Raw genomic sequence first — 26639 nt, 5'->3', positions numbered from 1 at the left:
GTCACAGACTGAATCAGAATCAGGTTTAATATCACCGGCATATGTAATGAAACGTGTTAACTTTACGGCAGCAGTACAATGAAATACACAATAATATACAGGGGGGAAAGAAAGAGGCAGGCAGAGGGTCAAAAAATAAAAGTGGATAGGGTTTTGAACACATTCTAAGGCTGAAACAGTGTCATAGCCTGTTTTCTATAAGGAAGTGTATAAATAAATCAAAGGATATATAAAAAAATACAGGGATACAAGAGAAAGAGAAGGCAGGGATCGACTCCAGTGCTGCTTTAAAGAACCAAGTGGAGACTCAGTTTTCAGGGGGTTTTCTCTGTTACAGAAACCCGAGATACCAACTTACTTTTATTAACAGTTTAGAGGCACCACTGCAGAGCGACTGAGAGAGGGGAGGGTGTCAGATTGTGGGGAAGGAGCCCCAATGCACTCCGACGAGTAGTGAATCACTGAAGACCCACAAAATCCATTACAGGATGGATATTAAATTCTGACAACAATAAGACAAACAAGTTCATCACCAACCTCAGGTCAGGAGATTCTGATCGTTGGGTCTGGCAGAATCTGTACCCAGTGGTGGCTGAGAAAAACAGCGCAGTGCTGGCACTGAGTATCTTGCTGATTTTCAACAGGCAGAGAAAGAGGAAGCTGAGCCAAAATATTTAAATACAGTCTGTGGAAAGGAGGGGAGGGCTGACTTCTTCAGTTGCACACAGCTTCACACAATTCCCCGATTCTCATTCGCACCTCTCCGATATCCTTTGTCACTATTCCATTTCATCGCATCTCATCTGACTCCATCATTCAATCTCTTCCACTTGCTGTTCCCTCACCAACCTTTCCCATCTTACCTCCTCCCCATCCTTTCTTCCACTGCCTCTGAAAACCCCACATCTCAAACCGTCTCCAATTTTAAGAGAGTTCTTTGATCTGCACTGTTAGGTATCCCACTGTAAATGCTGTCTGACCTGCTGATCAGTTCCGGCACTTTCCTTTATTTTAGCTTTCCAGTACCTGCCTGGTTTTGCTTTTGAGAGATTAAGGGGTGACTTATTATGAAAGATTCGGAAAGGCTGTAATTATATAGATAGAATAATGTTGAAACAAAAGATCAGGCGCTAACACAACAAGTCTCAGTCCGAGAGGCAAGTTCAATCCTGATGTCAGAGTTCGCACATTCTCCCAGCAACCATGTGGGGCCCCCCATCTGGTTTCATCCCAAATCTCAAAGACGCGTAGGTTAAGCGGCCACTGCAAACTACCCCTCAGTGTAGCCAAGGGGTTGATTTTGGGGAGCGGGGTTGAAGGGTTTTTTTTTCTTTTCAAATCTTTTTATTGTTATATTATACAGGAAAAATAACATGAGTACATTGAAGTAACAACACTTACAATGCCTCAAGAAAGACATTATCTTAAAGATAGAATCAAAATTTTGTGATAAAAAAAACCTACTAAGCAGAAAAGTGAGAGAAAAAAAGAACCCATTAGGTGTACAACCCCGGAGTCATGCATCCTACAAAAAGCTTCTAAAAAACATTTCCAACTTTTACAATTTTGTGGGCAAGAGAAGGTTCCTGGCACCCCAGGTTCAGCTCCAGAATCTATCCTGGTAAAGTCTCAAGGTGTCTCTCTCCCACCGAGGACATCCCCAAGAGGCAGTACCTCAAGAAGGGAGCACCCATCACCAAGGGCCTTCACCATCTGGGACATGCCCCCCTCTTTTTACCACCATCAGGGAGGGGATACAGCAGCAAGACGACTCGCACTCAACGATTCGAGGACAGCTCCTTCCTCTCCGCACCAATTTCTGAATGGTCCACAAGCCCATGAACATGACCTCACTATTTCCTTCTTTATACAACTTAAGAACAGGAAGACAGATTACTATCTGAATGGTGTCAAGTTAGGAAAAGGGGAAGTACATTGAGATCTAGGTGCCCTTGTTCATCAGTCACTGAAAGCAAGCATGCAGGTACAGCAGGCAGTGATGAAAGCTAATGGCATGTTGGCCTTCATAACAAGGGGAGTTGAGTATAGGAGCAAAGAGGTCCTTCTGCAGCTGTACAGGGCCCTGGTGAGACCACACCTGGAGTACTGTGTGCAGTTTTGGTCAAATTTGAGGAAGGACATTCTTGCTATCGAGGGAGTGCAGCGGAGATTCACGAGGTTAATTCCCGAGATGGCAGGACTGTCATATGTTGAAGGATTGGAGCGACTGGGCTTGTATACACTGGAATTTAGAAGGATGAGAGGGGATCTGATTGAAACGTATAAGATTATTAAGGGATCGGACATGCTAGAGGCAGGAAGCATGTTTCCGATGCTGGGGGAGTCCAGAACCAGAGGCCACAGTTTGAGAATAAGGGGTAGGCCATTTAGAATGGAGTTGAGGAAAAACTTTTTCACCCAGAGAGTTGTGGATCTGTGGAATGCTCTGCCTCAGAAGGTAATGGAGGCCAATTCTTTGGATGCCTTCAAGAGTTAGATAGAGCTCTTAATGATAGTGGAGTCAAGGGATATGGGGAGAAGGCAGGAACAGGGTACTGATTGTGGATGATCAGCCATGATCACAGTGAATGGTGGTGCTGGCTCGAAGGGCTGAATGGTCTACTCCTGCACCTATTGTCTATCGTCTATTAATTTTGTAATTTGTAATAATTTTGTGTCTTCGCAAGATACTGCTGCCACAAACAATAAATTTCACAGCAGACAAGTCAGTGGCAATTAATCTGATTCTGATCACATGTGATTACAAAAAGAGAGAGAAAATAAAACTATCCAACTTTCAACCTAGTCAGGTGAAAAATAAACAGGCTGTGGGAAAGGGCAACATACAAAAAGTGGATTCAAATAGAAGGATGTAAAATGGAACTATTAAATTAGACCGATCATTTGATCAAACCTCCAGAACACATGGAGACACAAGACTACAGATGCTTGAACATGGAACAGCAAACAACCTGCTAGTGGAGCTCGATGGGTCAAGCAACATCCCCCCTGGGGTGGGGGGTGGGTAGGAATGGTTGACATTTCAGGTTGAGATCCTGCATTAGGACTGAGAGTGGAGAGAGGAGACGGCCACCTTAGAAGGGAGATGGGGAGTGGAGAAACAGGTCCGAGGCGATTGATGGAGCAAAGAGGATGGTGAAGGATAAAGAAACAGCCAAATATGAGCACTGTAGCGAGGGGATAATGTGTCAGAAGACTGGGTTGGATACTGATTGAAAGTTGAGGCCTTGGCAGCTAATTAGGATGTATTCAGCCATCTGGTGTGGAACGCTGAGGTTGGACATTAGAGTCCATTGGATTTAACCTTAGTGCAGAACATAAAATTACTGACTTTTATGCACAATTTCAGCACATCATAGTATCACAGATACCAGCCCCCCTCCAAGTCCTCGGTAAAGCAGCCAGCATACTCAAAGACTCCACCTACCCCAGATAGTCTGTCTTCTCCCCCCCTCCCGATAAGGCAGAAGATACAAAAGCCTGATAGCACCTACAATCAGGCTGAAGGACAGCTTCTATCCCACTGTTATAAGGCCACTGAGTGATCCTTTTGTACGATGATTTGGGTGGTTTATCTCGCAGTCTACCTTGTCACGGCCTGCAATGTAACACTGTACTGGGCAGATTGCTATTATTTTCCCATGTACTACCCCAAATGCACTGATGTGATGAAATGATCAATATGCATGGCATGCAGAACTATGTTTTTCACTGGACCTCAGTACATATAACAATGATAAACTAAAAATCGGTTAACTGGTAAACCCAGTTGACCAATACAAATGGTGGCAGATGAATTACATTAAAAACATCCAGTGGAAAATGCATCCCAGTTTTGGACCAATTATGAAAGAGGAAATAAGCAGTTATTTTAGTATGTTAATCGAGTTGCAGCAACTGTGAGTTCCTTCCTTGTACTTAGTCATCTCAACTCATCCAAGTGCAACGAGTTTTGAACCCATAGCTCATAGCAGCCACTGGTTTTACTTCTGTACAAATGATTTCTTTCCAACTTTTGCAGATCACATGTCCCCAAGCCTCTGCAGGGGAGATTCACAGTGAGGCTTTACCAAGTGGCCCATTTGTGGCTCCTGCAAGTTGCACAAGTTAGATTAACCTGAAAGCAGAGGGGCTTTTTCAAAGTTAAGGAGAAAGTTATAGGAAAGACTTAAAAGGGATCTGAGGAACAGCTTTTTTCATGCAGGGATAGAGGATATATGAAATGAGCTACTATAGGAAGTGGCAGAGTTGGATTCAATTACAATGTTTAAAAGATACTTGGGCATAAATCAGATTCTGAAACATTTTCACAGGCTTGTATGATGTGACATTTATGGTTTTGCGGCAGCAGTACAGTGCAAAGACAAAAATTACTAAGTTACAAAAATAACTGGCACGAAACAAAGGAAATAACATGACATTCATCGATTCAGAAACATTATGGCTGAGGGGAAGAGGCTATTTCTAAGTCACTTCAGACTCCTGTACCTCCATAAGGAGAAGACGGCGTGCCCAAAGTGGTGAGGGTCCTTAGTGATGGATGTCACCTTCTTGAGGTATCGGTTCTTGAAGATGTCCCTTAATGGCAGGGAGGGGTTGCCTGTGATAGAGCTCATTGAGTCTACAACCTGCTACAACCTCCTGGAATCCCGCACATCACAGCCCCGATACCAGTCAGAATGCTCTCCACTGTACAGTATAGAAATCTATACGAGTTTTTGGTAGCATATCAAAGCTCTTCAAACTCCTGATGGGGTAGAGCCACTGGGGAGCCTTCTTCATGATTGTATGAATGCATTGGGCCCAGGACAAGTCCTCTGAGACACCAATGCACAGGAGCTGGAAACTGCTCAGCCTTTCCACTGCTGATCTCTCAGGGGTGTGTGTGCTCTCCCAACTTCCTTTTCATGAAGTTCACAATCAGTTTCTTGGTCTTGCTGACATTGAGCACGAGGTTGCTGTTGCGACACTCTAATCAACCAGCTGAGCTATCTCACCCCTGTTCATCTCCATGGCGCGATCTGAGATTCTGCAAGATGACAATAGCGTCATTGGCTATTTTGTAGCCAAACAGCTATGAATAGAGAGAGACTGGAGCAGTGGGCTAAGCCGGTGTCCTTGAGGTGTGCCTGTATCGATTGTCCTGAGGAGATGTTATTACTGACTGATCTCTGGATAAGGAAGACAAGAATCCAGTTACAGAGGGAGGTACAGAGGCCCAGGTTTTTGAACCTTGGTCATCAGTACTGAGTAGATAACGAGACTGAATGCTGAGCTGTGATTGACAAACGACAGTGATGCAGTAGAGAGCCAGCGCGATTATGTCTGCTGTAGACCTCTATGGTGATAGACAAAACGAAAGGAGTCCAGGTCCTTGCTCAGCCAGAGTTAACTGAAGATGGAACTGACCTCTCAAAGTATTTTGTAATGGCCGGTCTGAATGCGACTGGGCAATAGCTCACCCAGCTCTCTTTGGGCTCCAGTGTAATTGTTGCCCTTTCGACGTGGGTGGAAACCCCAAACTACAGCAGTGAGAGTCAGAAGATCTGAAACGTTCCACCCAAGGCTGGCTTTAGGTTTCAGTACCTGCCAAGTACACCACTCTTGTTCTGATGGTGGCCTTCCATAGGATGTAACTGGGCTAAAACTGCCCGTCGTGAACGCCACTGATCTATCCTCCAGTGAACGGTGAATCTTCTGGTTCATCCAGGGCTTCTGGTTTGAGAGGACTTGATATATTCTAGCAGGCCCACACTCTTCCACGCAGGTCTTGAAGTGGGTGATGGCTGCGGCATATTCATTTAGATCTGAAGACAAATCCCTTTCTGTGGCCCAATCCACTGATTCAAGGCGGTCCTGGAAATGCTCCTCTGCCTTCTCTGACCATACCCTTGCAGTTCTCACCGCCAGTGTTCTGTCCCCGGTCCCACCGCCGGAGTCCTCTGTCCCCGGTCCCGCTGCCAGAGTCCTCTGTCCCCGGTCCCGCCGCCAGAGTCCTCTGTCCCCGGTCCCACCACCGGAGTCCTCTGTCCCCGGTCCCGCCACCGGAGTCCTCTGTCCCCGGTCCCGCCACCGGAGTCCTGTCCCCGGTCCCACCGCCGGAGTCCTCAGTCCCCGGTCCCGCCGCCGGAGTCCTCTGTCCCCGGTCCCACCGCCGGTGTTCAGTCGTCGGTCCCACCGCCGGAGTCCTCTGTCCCCGGTCCCGCCGCCGGAGTCCTCTGTCCCCGGTCCCGCCGCCGGAGTCCTCTGTCCCCGGTCCCACCACCGGTGTTCAGTCCCCGGTCCCGCCGCCGGAGTCCTCTGTCCCCGATCCCGCCGCCGGAGTCCTCTGTCCCCGGTCCCACCGCCGGAGTCCTCTGTCCCCGGTCCCACCGCCGGTGTTCAGTCCCCGGTCCCGCCGCCGGAGTCCTCAGTCCCCGGTCCCGCCGCCGGAGTCCTCTGTCCCCGGTCCCGCCGCCAGAGTCCTCTGTCCCCGGTCCCGCCGCCGGAGTCCTCTGTCCCCGGTCCCGCTGCCAGAGTCCTCTGTCCCCGATCCCACCGCCGGAGTCCTCTGTCCCCGGTCTCGCCAGCGGTGTCCTGTCCCCGGTCCCGCCACCGGAGTCCTCAGTCCCCGGTCCCACCGCCGGAGTCCTCAGTCCCCGGTCTCGCCAGCGGCGTCCTGTCCCCGATCCCACCGCCGGAGTCCTCTGTCCCCGATCCCACCGCCGGAGTCCTCAGTCCCCGGTCCCGCCGCCGGAGTCTTCTGTCCCCGATCCCACCGCCGGAGTCCTCAGTCCCCGGTCCCGCCGCCGGAGTCCTCTGTCCCCGATCCCACCACCGGAGTCCTCTGTCCCCGATCCCACCGCCGGAGTCCTCAGTCCCCGGTCCCACCGCCGGAGTCCTCAGTCCCCGGTCCCACCGCCGGAGTCCTCAGTCCCCGGTCTCGCCAGCGGCGTCCTGTTCCCGGTCCCACCGCCGGAGTCCTCTGTCCCCGGTCCCACCGCCGGAGTCCTCTGTCCCCGGTCCCACCGCCGGTGTTCAGTCCCCGGTCCCGCCGCCGGAGTCCTCTGTCCCCGATCCCGCCGCCGGAGTCCTCTGTCCCCGGTCCCACCGCCGGTGTTCAGTCCCCGGTCCCGCCGCCGGAGTCCTCTGTCCCCGATCCCGCCGCCGGAGTCCTCTGTCCCCGGTCCCACCGCCGGTGTTCAGTCCCCGGTCCCGCCGCCGGAGTCCTCTGTCCCCGGTCCCGCCGCCAGAGTCCTCTGTCCCCGGTCCCGCCGCCAGAGTCCTCTGTCCCCGGTCCCGCCGCCAGAGTCCTCTGTCCCCGGTCCCGCCGCCAGAGTCCTCTGTCCCCGGTCCCGCCGCCGGAGTCCTCTGTCCCCGGTCCCGCCGCCAGAGTCCTCTGTCCCCGATCCCACCGCCGGAGTCCTCTGTCCCCGGTCTCGCCAGCGGCGTCCTGTCCCCGGTCCCACCACCGGAGTCCTCAGTCCCCGGTCCCACCGCCGGAGTCCTCAGTCCCCGGTCCCACCGCCGGAGTCCTCAGTCCCCGGTCCCACCGCCGGAGTCCTCAGTCCCCGGTCTCGCCAGCGGCGTCCTGTCCCCGATCCCACCGCCGGAGTCCTCTGTCCCCGATCCCACCGCCGGAGTCCTCTGTCCCCGATCCCACCGCCGGAGTCCTCAGTCCCCGGTCTCGCCAGCGGCGTCCTGTCCCCGATCCCACCGCCGGAGTCCTCTGTCCCCGGTCCCACCGCCGGAGTCCTCAGTCCCCGGTCCCACCGCCGGAGTCCTCAGTCCCCGGTCCCACCGCCGGAGTCCTCAGTCCCCGGTCTCGCCAGCGGCGTCCTGTCCCCGATCCCACCGCCGGAGTCCTCTGTCCCCGATCCCACCGCCGGAGTCCTCTGTCCCCGATCTCACCGCCGGAGTCCTCAGTCCCCGGTCCCGCCGCCGGAGTCTTCTGTCCCCGATCCCACCGCCGGAGTCCTCAGTCCCCGGTCCCGCCGCCGGAGTCCTCTGTCCCCGATCCCGCTGCCGGTGTTCAGTCGTCGGTCCCGGTCTGTATGGCTGGAGTAGAAGTACAACCAGGTGATTGGACTCACCAAAGTGCAGGTGCAGGGTGGCATGGTAAGTGATCTTGGTGGTGTAACAGTGATTGAATGTGTTGTCCCCTCCGGTTCTGCAGGTCAAGTCAGTCACTGAGCTCTTCAGGCTGGCCTGGTTAAGTTCCCTGTGATGACTTCTCCGTGCCTACAAGTCACAATTTTTATGTTCTTGAAGTATTATCTTTGGTCAGCATGCAGGATATAACTAAGCAAGGCTTCCAAATCATCTTTGGATATTTTGCATCCAGGTCAAAGAACCAGTTGGGGCCCAGATTAGATCTCATTTTTTCCCCTGTGGGATGCCATCCCATTGGGCATCACCACGGTCCAGTTGTTACCTCAGCACCAACAAGCCAGATTCAATCCTGATCTAAAGCAAAGTAGCAGAGTTGGAACACGCAATGCGCTGGAGGAACTTCGCAGGTCATGCAGTGTCTGTGAGGGGTGGGGAGGAATTACCAATGCTCCGTACTGGCTCTATATCAGTAGCCTCATTGAACACTGACCCAAAATGTGTGCCCAAATCTCTGAAAATGTACTGCATCTATATAGGGCTCCTTTAAGAAATGGATTGAATCATCTTGGTACACCACTGTATCTAAGCACTGCAGTTTAGTCATGAGTCACTGCCTTTTGGAGTTTCACTTGATTGTGAAAATAACACAAAAGGGGAAAAAAACAGGCACTACACAAATGTCAAGCATGAGATAAGCTCAGGGGTGAGGGTGTCATATCATTGCGATCTGAAGAAATGAAATGGCATAAAGCAATAGCCAGCAAGATCAAGTGTTGCAATCAGGATAGTGACGGGTACAGAAGAAAAGCAGGGAATCAAATACTCAGTTAAACTGAATTTATCTCAGTGTTCAAAGTTAACAGGTAAGCGGGCGAACTCAAAGCATGGATTGGCTCCGAGGACTGGAATGTCATAGCCACTATGGACACATAGCCGAGAGAAGGGCAGGATTGCTAGCTCAACAGTCTGGGATACAGATGCTATGGGCAAGGCAGAGGTGCAGGGAAGTGAGGAGGGCTGTAGCAGTATTTAGAGATGACATTCTTGGGTAATTGTCCAGCGAGGCCATATAGGTAGAAATTAGAAACAAGAAGCCGTTTCTAGTGGGGTGTATTATAGACTCCACCCCCCCATATTCAACACAAGTGCGAGTAACAGGTGTGTAGAGATTGCTCATTAGGTATAATAATAATCATAATAAGATCGTATAAGAGGGAGATCTAAATTTCCTTGCTATTGACTGGACTACTCAGTGTTAAGGATCTGGATGGGGTGGAATTTGTGAAATGTGTGCAGGAAAGTAACTGAAAAGGATATGGCAGGAAAGATTAAGAGAAATCCAAAGGGGTTCTTTGGTTATATTAAGAGTAAATGAGTGACTAGAGAGATCAGGACGATCACCTGTGACTTCAGCCACAGGGAATGGGTAGCACTTTTAAAGAATATTGCTCCTTGGTGTTTACTGAGGAGAAATCAACTACAGGAGGAAGAAGCTGGAGGTTCATGAGCAAGTCCTCATCAAGGGATCGGAAGTGGAGAGGGTTAGTAGCTTTAATTCCTTGGCGTTAACATAATGCAGAATCGTTCCTGGCACCAGCATATAAGTGCCATCACGAAGAAAGCGTGACAGTGCCTCTACTTTCTTAGAACTTTGCAGAGATGTGGCATGTCACCAAAAACTTTGACAAACTTCTTTAGATGCACAGTGGAGAGTATCCTAACTGATTATATCACGGCCTGGTATGGAAACACCAATGCCCAGGAATGGGAAGAGTACAGAAAGTGGTGGACACAGCCCAGTCCATCATAGGCAAAGTCTTCCCCATCACTGAGTACATTTACGTGGAGTGCTGGCACAAGGAAGCAGCATCCATTATTGAAGACCCCCATCATACGAGCCATGCTCTCTTCTCCTTTTACCATTGGGCAAGTAGTACAGAAGCCTTGGGTCCCACTCCACCACATTCAGGAACAGTTACTCTACAACCATCATGCTTCAGAACTGATATGGATAATTTCACTGATCATAACTCTGAACTAATTCAGAGAGAGCTAACAGGAGAGGAGGAGAAGATGGCGGCGCGATGCAGCACGCGCGGCTGCTCCGGAATGATATCTGTATTTGTTAAGTAGGGTACCGTGCACAATTCTGATTTGATGGAGACAGACGTGATAGCGCGGAGGAACATTTGGAGACACTTCTGAAATGCCCGCTTCGCTGCTTCTGCTACTGTGAGATTCTGAATATCCGGAGGAGTAGGCCTCTGAGTCCTCGGCATTGCTTGTTTTGGTGGCCGGGACAAGGTCGAAGACGCTCAGCAGAAGATAGCGCTCGGGAGGCTGTATCGGAGGGGCTGGTCGGAGGCTCGAAGTTTTCAGATGGACTCAGTCAGCTGTGGTCGGGTGCTTCCAATGCATCGGTAATTGTCGGTTCTGGAGGTTTATGGCAGGGGAGTTTCTCCCTTTTTGCCGCCTGCTATCGGGGACTTTAGGAATCAATCAAGACTTGAGACTTTTTTTAAAACTGTGCCCATGGTCTGTTCTTTATCAAATTATGGTATTGTTTTGCACTGCTGTAACTCTATGTTATAATTATGTGGTCTTGTCAGTGTTAATCTTTGGTTTGTCCTGTTTTTGTGTGACATCACTCTTGAGGAACATTGTATAATTTCTTAATGCATGTATTTCTAAATGACAATAAATGAGGACTGAGTGTCCTCATAATCTAATCTAATTCCATGATTTACAAACTCTCTTTCAAGGGCTCTTTTACAACTCACGTTCTCTGTATTTTTTTTTTATTTACACAATATGTCTTCATTTGTAAATAGATTTCAGTCTTTCTTAATGTATGGCATTTCCTACATTCTATTGCATTTCTTTATTTTTCTTCAAATGCCTGAAAATTAATCTCAGGGTTGGCACTTTGATAATAAATTTACTTTGGACTTGAACATTGAATTCTGGTTGCTCCAGAGAAAATGCAAACTAGTGAAGATGTTTTAAAGGTTATTTGTATCACCAGGGAGGAGATATTTGCAGCCTTTAAGCTGATTAAGTTCTTTAAGTCCCCAGGACCTCTCTAAGTGCAACCTTGGACTTTGTGGAAGGTTAGAGGAAACTGCAGAGGACCATGCGGAGATATTTGTTTTGATTTCCGTTCTGTTTAAAAAGTGTAGCAAGGACAAGTCCAGTTTGCTGTAAATATCTTTCCATTTCCCTTCTCTACTTCCCTCTCTTATTCCATGGTCCACTGTCCTCTCCCATCAGATTCCATTTTCTTTAGGGCTTTAGTCACTTCCACCTGTCAGCTCCCAGCTTCACACTTCTCCCTACCTCCACCTATCACCTGCCTATCATCCCTCTCCCACCTGGATCCACCTATCACCTGCCTATTATCCCTCTCCCACCTGGATCCACCTATCACCTGCCTATTATCCCTCTCCCACCTGGATCTACCCATCACCTGCCAGTTTTTATTTAATTTTTTTTTAATTTAGAGATTAGAGTGCTGAATCAGCCCTTCAAGCCTCGCGGCCCAGCAACCCCTAATAAACCCCGATTTAACCCCAACCTAATCACGGGACAAATTACAATGACCAATTAGCCTACTAACTGGCACACCTTCGAACTGTGGGAGGAACCCGGAGCACCCACACAAAACCCATGGATTCCACAGGGTGAATGTACACGCTCCTTACAGAGGATGCTGGGATTGAACTCCTGATGCCCCGATCTGTAATAGTGCCATGCTAACCTCTACGCTACTGTGACTATGCTCTCCCTTCATGCTTTTCCTTCATCTCTTTTTTGAAAAATATACTGGCCATCTCCCCTCTAGCTCTCCAGTTCCAATGGAGGGTCTTGACCCGAAATTTTGACTGTCCATTTCCCTTGATAGATCCCGAGTTTCTCCAGAGTTTTGTGTGTTGCAGCTGATATCCAGGCAATCTTAAAACAACTTATATAAATCTTAGCAATAATCAATGGTCACAACAGTGTGTCACACCATTCTCATACATCCAATAAATACGAATTGCAGGATGTAAAATTGCAAGGAATTATAAACAATATTCCCTTTCTGTGGTGAACATGCCCTCCCAAGGCTGCTTCAGAATTAACCAGGGACCAAAAGTTAACACACACAAAATAAAATTGCCAATTTCCATTACTCCTGCAGGCAGTCCATGAGTGAAGCCTTTGATACTGAAACACAGCAGAGCAGGGACTACCTCAACATGAGGGAAATCTTCACCAGCTTCTCCTGGGCTGGACACCACTTCCTACACAACTAAGATATGCTCCTCAGTGAAACTACTCCTAACATGCGGTGAAGAATCACAAATAGAAAAGAAAATGACAAATTATGGAACTAATAACCGGGGAAAAAGGAATCATATGAAATAGCAATCGACAGCAATCCAGAACTTCCCCTTTATCTTCAGAATGTTCTTTCCACTATGACACTTCCTCACATTTACCGAACATTATGCAGTTTCAGCTAAGTGCCTATTCAAATTCCCTTTGCAACAATAATGAACTACACATAAAAAGACACATACAAAATGGAAAAAAATAAAACTCTTGAAACTTAGAGCTGAGTGGCATTTTAGTTACTTGACAGCAAGGTAAAAAATCTCCTTAAGAAAAAGAGAGGGACAGAAAGAGGCAGGCACACGTACACACAAAGTTCAAATTCATTTTATTATCAGAGTACTTGTATGTCACCACAACAAGCCCTGAGACCCATTTCCTGTGGGCAAACTCAACAAATCTATGGAATAGTAACCATAACAGGATCAATGGAAGATCAGCAAGAACACTACAAGCTGTGCAAGTGCAAACATAAATAAACAGCAACATACAATGAGAACATGAAATAACATGATAAAGGGTCTTTAAAATGATATCATTGGCTGAGGGAACATCTCAAAGGATGGGAAGCTGAGTGTAGTTATTTCCTTTTGTTCAAGAGCCTGATGGTTCAGGGGTAGTAACTGTTCCTGAACCGGGTGGTGCGAGTCCTGAGACCTGATGGCAGCAGTGAGAGAAGAGCATGGCCTGAGTGGTGGGGATCTCTGATGATGGATGCTGCTTTTCTACAACAGCATTTCATGTAGATGTGCTCAATGGTTGGGAGGGCTTTACCTGTGGTGTGCTAGACTGAATCCACTACCGTTTGTAGGATATCCTGTTCAAACACATGCATACAGAGCGCAAGTGAGGCAAGGCGTGGAGGGGGCAGGAATTAAGAGTGGGGCAGATAAAGGGCAGAGTGTGAGAGTGACGAAGAGGAGAAAGTAGGAGAGAGAGAAAGAAAGAGGGAATAGGGAAGGAAAAGCACCTGATCAAAAGGCTGGGACAGATTCCCTGGAGCAAAGGTGGCTGAGGTTTACAGATCTTAAGGGCCATGAATAACATGGATGGTCAAAATCTTTCTTCCAGGATAGGGGAGTCTAAAACTAGAGGGCACAGGTTTAGGTTGAGAGGGGAAAGATTTAGAGAGGATCTGAAGGACAACTTTTTCCACACAGAGACTGGTGTGTATATGGAACAAGCTGCCAGAGGGCGTGGTGGAGGCGTTATAATGACAATGGTTAAAAGACATCTGGCCTGGTCCATGGACGGGGAAGGTTCAGAGCAGGGGTTGCCAACCTGGCATTCACAGACCACTCGGTTATCGGTAGGGATTCATAGCATAAAAAAAAGGCTAGGAACCCCTGGTTTAGAGGGAGATGATCTAAATGCAGGCAAATGGGACAGGCTCAGGTAAACACCCTGACTGAGATGGACTAGTTGGTCTGAGGAGCAGGTTTTTGAGCTGTATGATTCAATGAGATCAGAGAGTTTGGGTATAGGAAGCAAGTGGCAGACGCTGGGGCTGGTCATCCGTGTCAGTGTAAGATTTCTGGGGTCCTGCAGCGATGAGCTACTTGGTCTGACATCTGAATTACAGATGCCTGTATCAGCTGTGGTTATGCCACTCATACAGTTCATGAGTAAACCACAGACGAGTCCAGTGTACAGACATCTCGGATGGACAGTGAGGTAAAACAGGGCAAAGGGCCGAAGATAACTCCAGCTGCAAGAATGACGTCAACTTCTTCATTTCACTCTGAACTGCTTTAACAGATTAGTTAACTAACACCATCCACTCAACTTCCCTTTCTGCACACATCCGCCCTCCTACAACATTAGTCAAGAACTGTCTGGATTGCCATTTATTATCTCAAAGCATTTATTCTTGCCTCCACCCCCACGGATTCTGCCCGACACACTGAGTATCACTGACATGTTCAGTTGTTCAAAACTTCATCTGCAGTTTTTATTCCCCTACAGTTTCCGTCACTCTGCTATTGGGTAATGGCCTTCACCTGCATGAACCCTCTAAGACAATATGGTGGCACTGTAAACCATGCAGCAGGTTGACAGCACCAGGGTCCCAGGGTCAAACCCACACTCAGCTGTTGTCTGTGTGGAGTTTTCACATTCTTTCTGTGCCCCTTCCCCATCCCAAAGACCTGCTAGTGAGTTAATTGGGTGGTGTAACTTACTCTTAATACAGATGACTGGTGAAAGGGAGGAGAGGACTTTCGAGTTTATTGTCACCTGCATACAAATAAATGAAATAATGTTCCTCCAGACCATGGTGCACCCACACCACATATATATAGCACACAGCACATAAACCAAAATATTATGCTGTAAACACATTAAAATATAGTTCAAAATGCACAAAGTGCAGAACAGGCAAACAGTAAACAGCTCGCCATCCCAGTGATGGCAGAGTACTCATTAGTCTCGAAGTCTGAGGGAAGAAGCTGTACCCAGTCTCTCAGTGCTAGTCCTGATGCTTCTGTACCTTCTTCCATATGGTAGTGGGTCAAGGAGATTGTGGGATGGGTGATAGTGATCCTCAACAATGCTTCGGGCCCTTTGCCTGCAATGCTCCCAGTAAATGACACAAGCAAGACTATAAGATACAAGAGCAGAATTGGGCTATTTGGTGCATCGAGCTCGCTCTGCCATTTCATCATGTCTGATCCATTTCTCCTTTCAGCCCCAATCTCCTGCCTTCTCTCCATATCCCATCATGCCCTGACCAATCAAGAATCCATCAACCTCTGCCCTAAATATAAGTAAGGTCTTGGCTTCCACAGATTTCACAGATTCACAACTATTTGGCTAAATAAATTCCTCCTCAGCTCCATTCTCAAAGGACACCCCTCTATTCTGAGGCTGTGTCCTCTGGTCTTTGACTCTCCCATCATTAGAAACATCATCTCCACATCCACTCTGTCAAGGCCTTTCACCATTCAATAGGTTTCAAATAGGTCACCCCTCATTCTTCTGAATTCCAGTGAATGCAGGACCAGAGCCATCAAACGCTCTTCATATAACAAGCCATTCAATCCTGGAATCATTTTCGTGAACCTCCTTTGAACCCTCTCCAGTTTCAGCATATTCTTTCTAAGATGAGGGGCCCAAATCTGCTCACAATACTCCAAGTGAGGCCTCACCAGTGCTTTATAAAGTCTCGACATTACATCCTTGCCTTTATATTCTAGTCCTCTTAAAATGAATGTCTATTCTCCTAATCTATCAAAGTCCTTTCAGTTTCCCAAGAATCTTCTGCCTAATAATGATAACTTCACACACTTCAATCATGCCCCCTGACACCTGGAACTTCCACCATACTGCTCGTGTCTTTCACAGTGAAGACTGATGCAAAATACTTATCCAATTCATCTGCTATTTCCATGTCTCCTATTACTACCTCTCCAGCATTGTTTTCCAGCGGTCCGATACACACTCTCGCCTTTTACAATTTATGTACCTGAAGAAACTTTTGGTATTCTTTTTAATATTATTGGTTAACTCACCTTTGTATTGCATCTTGATAACTTTTCTAGTTGCCTTCTGTTGGTACTTAAAAAGCTTCCCAATACTCTAACTTCCACTAATTTTTGCTCTATTATATACCCCCACTTTGGTTTTTAAGTTGGCTTTGAATTCCCTTGTTAGCCACAGTTGTGTCATCTTGCCTTTAGAATACTGCTTCCTCTTTGGGATGTACATATCCCGTGCCTTCCAAATTGCTTCCAGAAATTCCAGCCATTGCTGCTCTGCTTTCAACCCTGCCAGTGTTATTTTCCAATCAATTCTGGCCAACTCCTTTCTCATGCCAATGTAATTCCCGTTACTCCACTGTAATACTGATACATCTGACTTTAGCTTCCCTTTCTCAAATTTCAGGGCGAATTTGTCCATATTATGATAACTTGCCTCAAAGGGTTCTTTTACCTTGAGCTCTCTAATCAATTCTGGTTCATTGCACAATACCCAATCCAGAATAGCTGATCCCATGGTGGGTTCAACAACGAGCTCCCCAAAAAAGACACCTTCTAGAAATTCCCCTCTTGGAATCCTGCACCAACCTGATTTTCCCAACCTACCTGTATATAGAAATCACCTCATGACTATTGTAACATTGCCCTTTTGGCATACATTTTCTATCTCCCATTGTAACTAGTAGACCACATCCTTACTACTGTTTGGGGTTCTGCATACAACTCCCACCACAGTCTTTTTACCCCTGCAGTTCTTTAGCTCTCTCCACAATGATTCAACACCTTCCAACTCTATATCACCTCTTTCTAATGATTTGATCTCATTTTTTTTTTTTTTTTTTTTTTTACTAACAAAGTCACGCCACCCCCTCTGCCTTCCTGCCTATGCTTTTGATACAATGTGTATCCTTGGACATTAAGTTCCCAGCTATACTATTCTTTTGGCCATGATTCAGTGATTCCTTCAACATTGCCCATCTGACACTTGTGCTACAATTTCATCGAACTTATTCTGTATACTGTGTGCATTCAAATACAACATCTTCAATCCTGTACTCATCATTTTTCGATTTTATCTGCCTTTTACATTGCCACTCATCTGGTCGACAGCAATTTTGCCCCATCATTAGCCTCTCATAGAAACACAGAAACTAAGTGCAGGAGTAGGCCATTTGGCCCTTCGAGCCTGCACTGGCATTCAGTATGATCATGGCTGATCATCCAACTCAGAACCCTGTACCTGCTTTCTCTCCATACCCCCTGAACCCTTTAGCCACAACTCCCTCCTAAATATAGCCAATGAACTGGCCTCAACTGTTTCCTGTGGCAGAGAATTCCACAGATTCACCACTCTCTCTGTGAAGAAGTTTTTCCTCATCTCGGTCCTAAAAGGCTTCCCCTCTATCCTCAAACTGTGACCCCTCGTTCTGGACTTCCCCAACATCGGGAACAATCTTCCTGCATCTAGCCTGTCCAATCCCTTTAGGATTTTATATGTTTCAATAAGGTTCCCCCTCAATCTTCTAAATTCCAACGAGTATAAGCCTAGTCGATCCAGTCTTTCATCATATGAAAGTCCTGCCATCCCAGGAATCAATCTGGTGAACCTTCTTTGTACTCCCTCTATGGCAAGGATGTGTTTCCTCAGATTAGGGGACCAAAACTGCACATAATACTCCAGGTGTGGTCTCACCAAGGCCTTGTACAACTGCAGTAGTACCTCCCTGCTCCTGTACTCGAATCCTCTTGCTATGAATACCAGCATACCATTCTTCTTTTTCACCGCCTGCTGTACCTGCATGCCCACTTTCAATGACTGGTGTACAATGACACCCAGGTCTCGTTGCACCTCCCCTTTTCCTAATCGGCCACCACTTAGATAATAATCTGTTTTCCTGTTCTTGCCAAAGTGGATAATCTCACATTTATCCACATTAAATTGCACCCGCCATGAATTTACCCACTCACCTAACCTATCCAAGTCACCTTGCATCCTCTTAGCATCCTCCTCACAGCTAACGCTGCCGCCCAGCTTCATGTCATCCGCAAACTTGGAGATGCTGCATTTAATTCCCTCATCTAAGTCATTAATATATATTGTAAACAACTGGGGTCCCAGCACTAAGCCTTGCGGTACCCCACTAGTCACTGCCTGCCATTCTGAAAAGGTCCTGTTTATTCCCACTCTTTGCTTCCTGTCTGCCAACCAATTCTCTATCCATATCAATACCACACCCCCAATACCGTGTGCTTTAACTTTTGCACACTAATCTCCTATGTGGGACCTTGTCAAAAGCCTTTTGAAAATCCAAATATACCACATCCAGTGGTTCTCCCCTATCCACTCTACTAGTTACATCCTCAAAAAGTACTATGAGATTCGTCAGACATGATTTTCCTTTCACAAATCCATGCTAGGAGTCTCACTACACATTGCCTGTGTTTGTAAACCAACTACTTCATCTTCAGCACTATCACTCTGGTCCCCATCCCCCTGCCAAATTACAAACGTTTGTAGTTTAAATCCATTCAATCAATTCTAGTCAACCTGCCCAAGAGGATATCAGACCCCCTTGGGTTCAGGCGTAACCCATCCCTTTTGTAAAGGTATACCTTCCCCAGGAGAGATCCCTGCCCCCTGCACCAGTTCCTCAGCCACACATCCATCTGCCAAATCATCCTATTCTTACCCTCATGTGGTACAAATAGACCCCGATGATCCTCTTGGCAGCTTTTACTGTCCTCTGTGGGGTCTTGTGGTCCAATGCCTTGTATCTTCTGTACCATACAATGATGCAGCCAGACAGGATACACTCAATGGTGCTCCTATAGAGAGTTGTTAGAAAGGGAGCAGGGAGCCTTGCATGTCTCAGTCTCCTCAGAAAGTGTAGATGCTGCTGTGCATTCTTGACTAGTGAGGGTGGTGTTGTGGATCCAGGTTAGATCATCTATTATCTGGGAACTTTGTGCTCTTCAATCTTCATGGCAGAGCCATTGATGTGAAATGGAGAATGGTTAATGATGCCTTCCTGAAGTCCACAACCGTCTCTTTTGTCTCAGCCATGTTGAGACTTGGGTTGTTGTTCTCACACCATTTGACAAACCTCTATCTCCCCTCTGTATACCGACTCGCCATTGTTGCTGATGAGGCCAACCACTGTAAATATCATCAGTGAACGTGGGAATGCGGGTTGAGCTGAATGAGTCAGCAGCGTGAACAGCAGAGGACTGAGCACACAACCCTTGGATAAGAGGCCTCAGCGTTCAGCGTGATGGAGCTTGAGATGTTGCTGCCAACTCTGACAGAGGTCTTTCCATCCAGAAGTCCAAGATCCAGTTACAGAGAGGGGTGTTGAACCCCAATGAAGAGAGTTTACACATCATCCTCTGAGGGATAATCATGTTGAGCACCGAGCTGCAGTAGATGAGCAACAGGATGGACACATGACAGAACAGATTACAGTGAAGTAATTGGGAAATACAGTTGTGGTAACATTACATGCAATGATGCGCCAGTATATGATTGGATAGAGCACTGAGCATGCGCGGGATTGCCAGAATGTTCCAGCACGTGGCAGGGTTAAGATGTGTTTGTTTATTACTGTAAATAAAAGTTCTCTATTTCTTCCAGACTATGATTCTTTACTGTTAACCCACAGTACGTTTAAACAGAAGTAACATAACATGGTGTCAGAAGTGGTTCTGGAAGAATAATGCGGGAGATTCGAGAATCGAAGATAATTAAAGCGAAGAAAAAAGTTTGAACTGTAAACAGTAAAATGGAAGGTTTACAACCCCCACCAAAACTTCAGCTGACTGGCAACGTAGCTGAGAATTGGAGGATATTCAAGCAACAGTTTGAACTGTACCTATCGGCGATCGATTATGAAGAAAAATCAGAAAAAAACAAAGCTGCACTTTTGCTCTATGTAATCGGGAATGACGCAGTAGAGGTATATAATAATTTTGTCTTTGAAGGTGGAGATAATTTTGATTTTAAGTCAATAATGGACAGATTTGAAGTATTTTGTTCATGTAAGCATAATTTAACGTACTAGCGATATAAATTCTTCACGTGCGCAGAGAGCCGCTGAAACAATTGATCAGTCTGTTACTGAGTTAAGAAAGCGTAGTAGAACATGCAAGTTTGGATTGCTCACAGACTCTCTCATTAAAGATAGACTTATTTGTGGTATTCGAGATAATGCTCTGAGAGAAAGGCTGTTGAGAGAGCAAGATATAAATTTAAAAAAACTTTGGTGCTTTGCAAAGCTTCTGAGACCGTGACTTTGCAGGCTGAAGAGCTTTTTGTCGAAAACTGCAATGTAAACGCTGTAAAAAAGCACGAATACATCAAGAAATATAATAACACATCGACAAAACCAACAGAAAGCAAGTTGACATTGGAAAGAAAAGTCATGTGATCACTGTGCGCAGGAACATCGTCCAAATCAGTGTCCTGCATATGGAAAAATTAGCAGTGGCTGTGTTAAGATTAATCATTTTTCACACTGTTGTAAAAGTAGAAAGAAGGAAAATAAAATGAAACAAGTAAATACTGTGCTTGAAGATGAACGTGAGGAATTTTATATAGATGTGCTTTATGAAAATAAACAAAGTTAGAATGACTGGACTACTCTGTTTGCAAGTGAATCAAAACAATATTCTGTTTAAACTTGATACTGGAGTGCAAGTAAATGTTCTTGCAGAATCTGAGTTTAATGCTTTAAAGCCAAGACCAAAGTTACATCAGACAAATATAATAGTGACTGGGTGTTCAGGTGCAGACATTCCAGTTAAAGGAACATGTGTAGTAAAGGTATCACACAAAAATATTGTGCATACGCTTTCATTTGTGGTCATGCCAAAAAATGTACAGTCAATTCTGGGTTTATCTGCCTGTGAAAGGCTGAATTTGGTGAAAAGAATTTTTGTCTTGGATAGTGACACAGAGCTGAAGCGACAGAACGTTGCAGTACAGTCGGCAGAAGGTGATGTAACTCGACTGCAGGCCCAGCTCAAGGAGGCAAGTGCTGACATGGAGAATATAAAAGCAGCAGCTGCAGTGTCTAAGACGACCAAACAGGAGGCAATTGATGATGTGAAAAAGCAATGGCAGGAGGAGGTTGCTTCAATGCAAGTGATAATGAGAGAGACACCGAGAGAATATGAGATTCAGTTTCATCACTGTCTAGAGCAAGAACGCTCACAGTGGGCACAGTATAAGGAATAAGTGAAAGCACAAGTGAAAGAATTGAGAAGTATTGTTGAAATGATGAAGTCTCAGCATAAAAAAGAGATTACACAGTTAATGAATGAATTAGATGAAGAAGATTCATATTCCATTACGCATGGAAGTGCAATGTGAATCAACTGATCTAAGGAGACGTTTGTCTGAAGGACAAGGAGACAAAGGGAGGATACAAGATAAAAGGAACACATGGACACAGACCAGATCATACATGATCCAGACAGAGGAGGAGCAGTGTTAAGAAAGAATCGCAAAGGCTTTAAGAAAGAGCCAACTTCAGAGTTTCAGTTATCTGATATAGATGAGTTTTGATTAACATTGTTAATTGTTTTTCTTTTTAAGGAAAGATAGATGTGGTGATATCACGTGCAATGATGTGCCAGTACATGATTGGACAGAGCACTGAGCATACATGGGATTGGCAGAATATTCCAGCACGTGGCAGGATTAAGACGTGTTTGTTTATTACTGCAAATAAAAGTTCTCTAATTCTTCCAGAATATGATTCTTTACTGTTAACTTACTGTACATTTAAACAGAAGTAACATAACAACAATGATCCTTGTTTACTCTCTAATCCCTTCTGAAATTGAAGATATTTATTAAAGCTCATCTTACTATTTCCTGCTGAGGAAACCATCATTATTCCAGCTATCCACAGAACGGAAGGCCTCCTTCACATTATTTCTCATAGCATAGAAGTTGGTCATTCGGCCCATTGGCCCATTAATTCTATCCCAACCCTATGAGCATTCCCATCAGTATCTGTCAACATTCCAGGATAAATCCTCCCCTTGTTCTCAGGTCTTGACAACATTCCTAATGTGTGTGTCCAGAATTGGACAGACTCCTCAGAACTACCCAGAGATTTTTGTATAAACATTATTAATCTTTCAATTATCCTTTGTTTATTCAGTACCATGGCCTCATTGGAAGATTAGCCAGTTACTCTATGATTATTTAAGGATTACTCATTTCTTCTCAGACCTTTAAGGAGTTGGATCTGTTAGTTAAGCATTTTATCCTTACTTGCTGTTTTCCCAATGGTGTAAGCATTATAATTTATTGTTATTCTGTATGGTGTGTTTAAATAAAAGGTTGCATTATCAGTGTGAGTAAAATTGTCATGGTCTTATTTCAGATTGCTCAAACTCTGATTGTAGGATTATGTTTTGGATTATCCAATCAAATCAGTGCCAGTGTGATTAGCCCCCACCTCCCTGGGTACATAATTAATATACAGTGCCAGCCGGGTCAAACCTGCTGCTCAGCTGCTCTGCCTCAGAAGCTGATGGGTCGAAGGCACAATTGGGCAAAAGGGTGGTTTAAGGCTGATGTTTCAAGGTGGTATCCAAAGGAACCCTGCACATCTGGAGCGTCATGTGACACAAAATGGTGCTTTCTGTTCAGGTGAACTATGGAACCATTGAAAGAGGAATTAGAGACAGTGTTATACAGCAGAGAAACAGGGCCTTCGACCCAATTCATCCATGCTGCACAAGATGCCTCGACCCCACATCCCTGTATGGTCTATATCCCTCTGAACCTGGGGTTTCCAACCTTTTTTAAACCAACCTTATCAATATACCTATCCAAATGTCTTTTAAATCTAATTGTACCCACCTCTCTCACTTCCTCTGGCAGCTCATTTTATATACTTTCTCTCTATGTGAAAAAAGTTACCCCTCAGGTCTCCTTGTAATCTTTCCCTTCATACCTTAAAACCAAGCAGTCTCATTCTGGACCATGTCTGTCATGATTTTATAAGCTTCTATACCACCCCCTCTGCCTCCTGCACTCAAGGGAAAATGTCCTAACGTATCCAGCTTCCCTTTCTACCTCAAACCCTCCGGTCTCAGTAATTTTTTGTACCCTCTCCGATCTAATGGCATCAGATCTGAACATGGCGCTCAAAATACAACCTAACCAATGTCTCCCAAACAAGAAAAAAAGATCTGCAGATGCCGGAAATCCAGGCAACACACACAAAATGCTGGAGGAACTCAGCAGGCCAGGCAGGATCCACGGAAAAGAGTAAACAGTCGACGTTTTGGGTCAAGACCTTTCATCAGGACCAATGTCTTGTACAGCTGTTAACATGGCATCCCACTTCCTGCACTCAATTCCTACACTGTTTTAGCACACTTAGCAACAAACAAACAACAAACTTCCAATCCCTGACAGTTAATTTATTTCATAATGATTCTCTGCACCAAAGTTCTGGCTCTGTTTTCATCATCATAATCCCTCTGGACATTTACTCTTTCCCATCACGTATCTGCGAGTGCTTACACCTCAGCACAGAAACAGACCGGGTGTTCATTTTCCTTCATTGGTATCCATGGGAACTTGCTGTACAGAAAATGGCTCCCTCAACATAGCAGCACAATGAAAGCAACCAATAGGCCATTAGAACACGGAACATAGAAAACCTACAGCACAATACAGGCCCTTCGGCCCACAAAGTTGTGCCGAACATGTTTAGCGATGGTTTTGTGATAAACATTGAAGCTCAACTCCAATCCTAACTAGCTCATCGTATGTTTCTAGATGCCCCCCCATTCTAAAAGTGACCACTTATAGGGTCACCTGCAGTTCCTCACCTCGCCACTGGGATTTGGATCTAATGGGCTGGGGAGGGGTTCAGTGTAGATAGCGAATCATGGGCATTTGCGGTCAGAGAGTTATAGTGCAGAAACTGGCCCTTCAGCCCATTTAGTATGCTCTGACCATTAGTGCAACCCTACACGAATCCCATTTTGAAAATATTCTCCCCACATTCTCAACAGCTCCTCTCAGATTCTATCACTCATCCAGAGGCAATTTACAATGGCCAATTAATCCAGTAATCTGCATGCCTTTGGGATGAGACAGGAAGCTGGAGCACCCGGAGTGGAATCCATTGTCACGGGGGGAATGTACGTACTCCATACAGAAAGGACTGGAGGTCAGGGTCGGTGGAGCTGGTCAGCAAGGATCACAGTGCTCAGCTCTAGTTTCTTGGTGTGCAAGTGGCATATTAAGGTGAAACTGCCCGGAAGGATGCTTACTTTTAAATACACCCCTCCTCTCAGATGGTGTAGGAACCCTTGGTGAGGTTTCTCAGCTGGCGTAAGGAACGGTTATTGGAGGCCCTTTCTGGGCTAAAATGGTTCACATCCCAAGGGTTTCTATTGCAATCACCCAGGAAACATAAATATTGCCCATCATTTGGCCACGTGGAAGGCAAGTCACATGTTCTCCCCATCCACAATGATCAACTCGTGTTGCTGAGCTCAAAAGCCCAGCCAGCCAACCTGCAGGCTCATTGGTAGAAAGTGGGATGTTGAGGCCCAATCTCTCCCAGAGTTGAAGTAGATTTCCAATCAGACCAACAGACAATGAAGGTACTTAAAGAAGTTCAAGCTGTGAAAGCAACCTCCTTTTAAAAAGAAAATAATTACCTATCCATATAAAAAAATGTATCTGTGAAGAAAACTCTTGCTTTAATTAACTTCCTCTTTCTGTTGCAGACAAATGTCAGCAAAAACATAACCCAATGCAAACCTTCGCTCTGGAGGGGTGGTGCTTTCCTCCGTCTACCCATGCTTACAATTCAATTCCGGCAGCTGTGCAAAATTGACTAGGGATTTATTAAGTACCAACAACCACAATTCCTTACTCGGCCGCGAAATGCCTTTATTTAAGGTTAACACATGGTCCTAGTAACTTGACAACTAACACCAGTTAGTTGTACCATATAGTATCCTTGTGTATCTCTCTACCTCTATGCTGTGCTGAGCTCAATGTGGTCATGATGATTCCAGGATTCAATCCAGTGTCAATCTGATCAGACACGACTACCGGTGACTGAACAAGACCGACTACAGCTTCTGTCTCAGGGGTCTACCTGCTGACATCTGCTGGTGACTGATCAGGTCACTCTTCCCTGAATGCAGATTTCCTTTTGCTCCAAGTGTTATAATGTCACTCCCAAACCCCTGCCTAAGCAAAAATAGCTTTGGGTGCCTGCATTTGATATAGTTTAAATACGTTAAACAAATTCTCAGGTAGTCAAAATACAGTTACATATTCAAAATGGGGTTACATTTCAAAGTGGGGAAATATGAAGCTTTACCCAAATGCCTTTGTTGTTAGTCTGCAGACTAAGCACATTTTGGTGCAAGATATCACGAATCAAACAAGTCCAAGAAAATCTGCAGAAGCTGGAAATCCAAAGCAGCACACACAAAACGCTGGGGGAAATCAGCAGGTTAGGCAGCACCTACGGAAAAGAGCAAACAGTGATGTTTCAGGCCAAGACCCTTCATCAGGACTGGAAAGGAAGGTGGAGGAGTCAGAGTAAGAAGGTTATGGGTGGGGGGGGGGGAAGAGAGAAGGGGAGAAAGAAGAACAAGGTGGCAGGCGATAGGTAAAACCAGGAGAGGAGGAAAGGGTGAAATAAAGAGCTGGAAAGTTGATTGGTGTCAGAGATGAAGGGCTGGAAAAGGGAGAACAAGTCCTTCAGATACACAAAGAGTTTACATTTGTAGCCTCCTTTTATATTGTTCACTTGGCTGAAGTATTTTTAAGATTTTTCATGCAACAGCCTCTGACAAATAGCATTTCTAAATTCTGTAAGTACTAAAACTTAGCCAGAATTGTAAATACTGTAAACCTAGAGTGCTGAAAAACCTCAGAGGGTCAGCGGAAACTAATCTCGGCAAGGACATGTTTCTATTTACCCATCTGTTCATACAGTGTATGCATTTACAGAGTTATTGGTCCGGTCATGGCATTCCAGATAATTACACTTAAAAACTTCTGTTTATGTGAACCACAAACTGTCTCTCTACTATACAATTACCTAGACCCAATAACAGAAATATGGGTGTCCATTCTTATTAGGTGTGACCTCATTACCACTTCCAAGATTGCTTAACGTCATTTTCAGTGCACAAATATAAAAGGGAACAAAATAATTGTTACTCCTAATCGAATGCAGCACAGAAAACATAATATAAATACACAAGATGGCCTCATATCCATGAACTTGTACGCACAAAGTGACGCTAGGCACAGGAGTTTCTGTACACAAGGTGTATCTGACAGGAAATGATGCGGTAGTGGTGGTGGGGGGATTTAGGAAGGTGGGGGTGTTGATTACCCTTACTGCTGGGAGAGTAACTGTTTTGAGTCAGGTGGTGCTGGCATGTTTTTTCAGCAGCTTTCTATATATGCCTCTAATGGCAGGTAGGCTGTGCTGGTGATGCGTTGGCCAGTTTTAACTACCCATTGTACGGTCTTCCTGTCCACTGCAATGCAGTTTCCCTTCCACGCAGTGATGCAGCTTGTTAGGATGCTCTCCACCACACACCAAGAATATAGTGTGCATTGATATGTACAGTGCAGCTCTCTTCAGCCTCCTCAGAAAGTAGAGGGCTGGT

At 45.9% G+C, this 26639-nt stretch overlaps 1 protein-coding gene across 2 annotated transcripts in view; it reads right to left on the bottom strand.

Annotated features, from left to right (window-relative positions):
• dapp1 (dual adaptor of phosphotyrosine and 3-phosphoinositides) overlaps window positions 1-26639 on the bottom strand; it is an 86906-nt gene that overhangs the window by 34473 nt on the left and 25794 nt on the right. The window contains exon 1 of one of the 2 annotated variants that reach the window (XM_072256478.1): window positions 25331-25460. The exons of the other annotated variant lie outside the window; for it this stretch is intronic. Within the exon in view, the coding sequence (XP_072112579.1) occupies window positions 25331-25368 (38 nt within the window). The 5' untranslated portion in view covers window positions 25369-25460. Of the gene's footprint in view, window positions 1-25330; window positions 25461-26639 lie in introns of those variants that run through there. 2 annotated transcript variants of the gene reach the window in all.

This window comes from Mobula birostris, chromosome 4 (assembly GCF_030028105.1).
Source record: "Mobula birostris isolate sMobBir1 chromosome 4, sMobBir1.hap1, whole genome shotgun sequence".
Classification (NCBI taxonomy): Eukaryota; Metazoa; Chordata; class Chondrichthyes; order Myliobatiformes; family Myliobatidae; genus Mobula; species Mobula birostris.
Note: the sequence above shows the minus strand (reverse complement) of the source record. Positions and strands in the feature narration are given on the sequence as shown.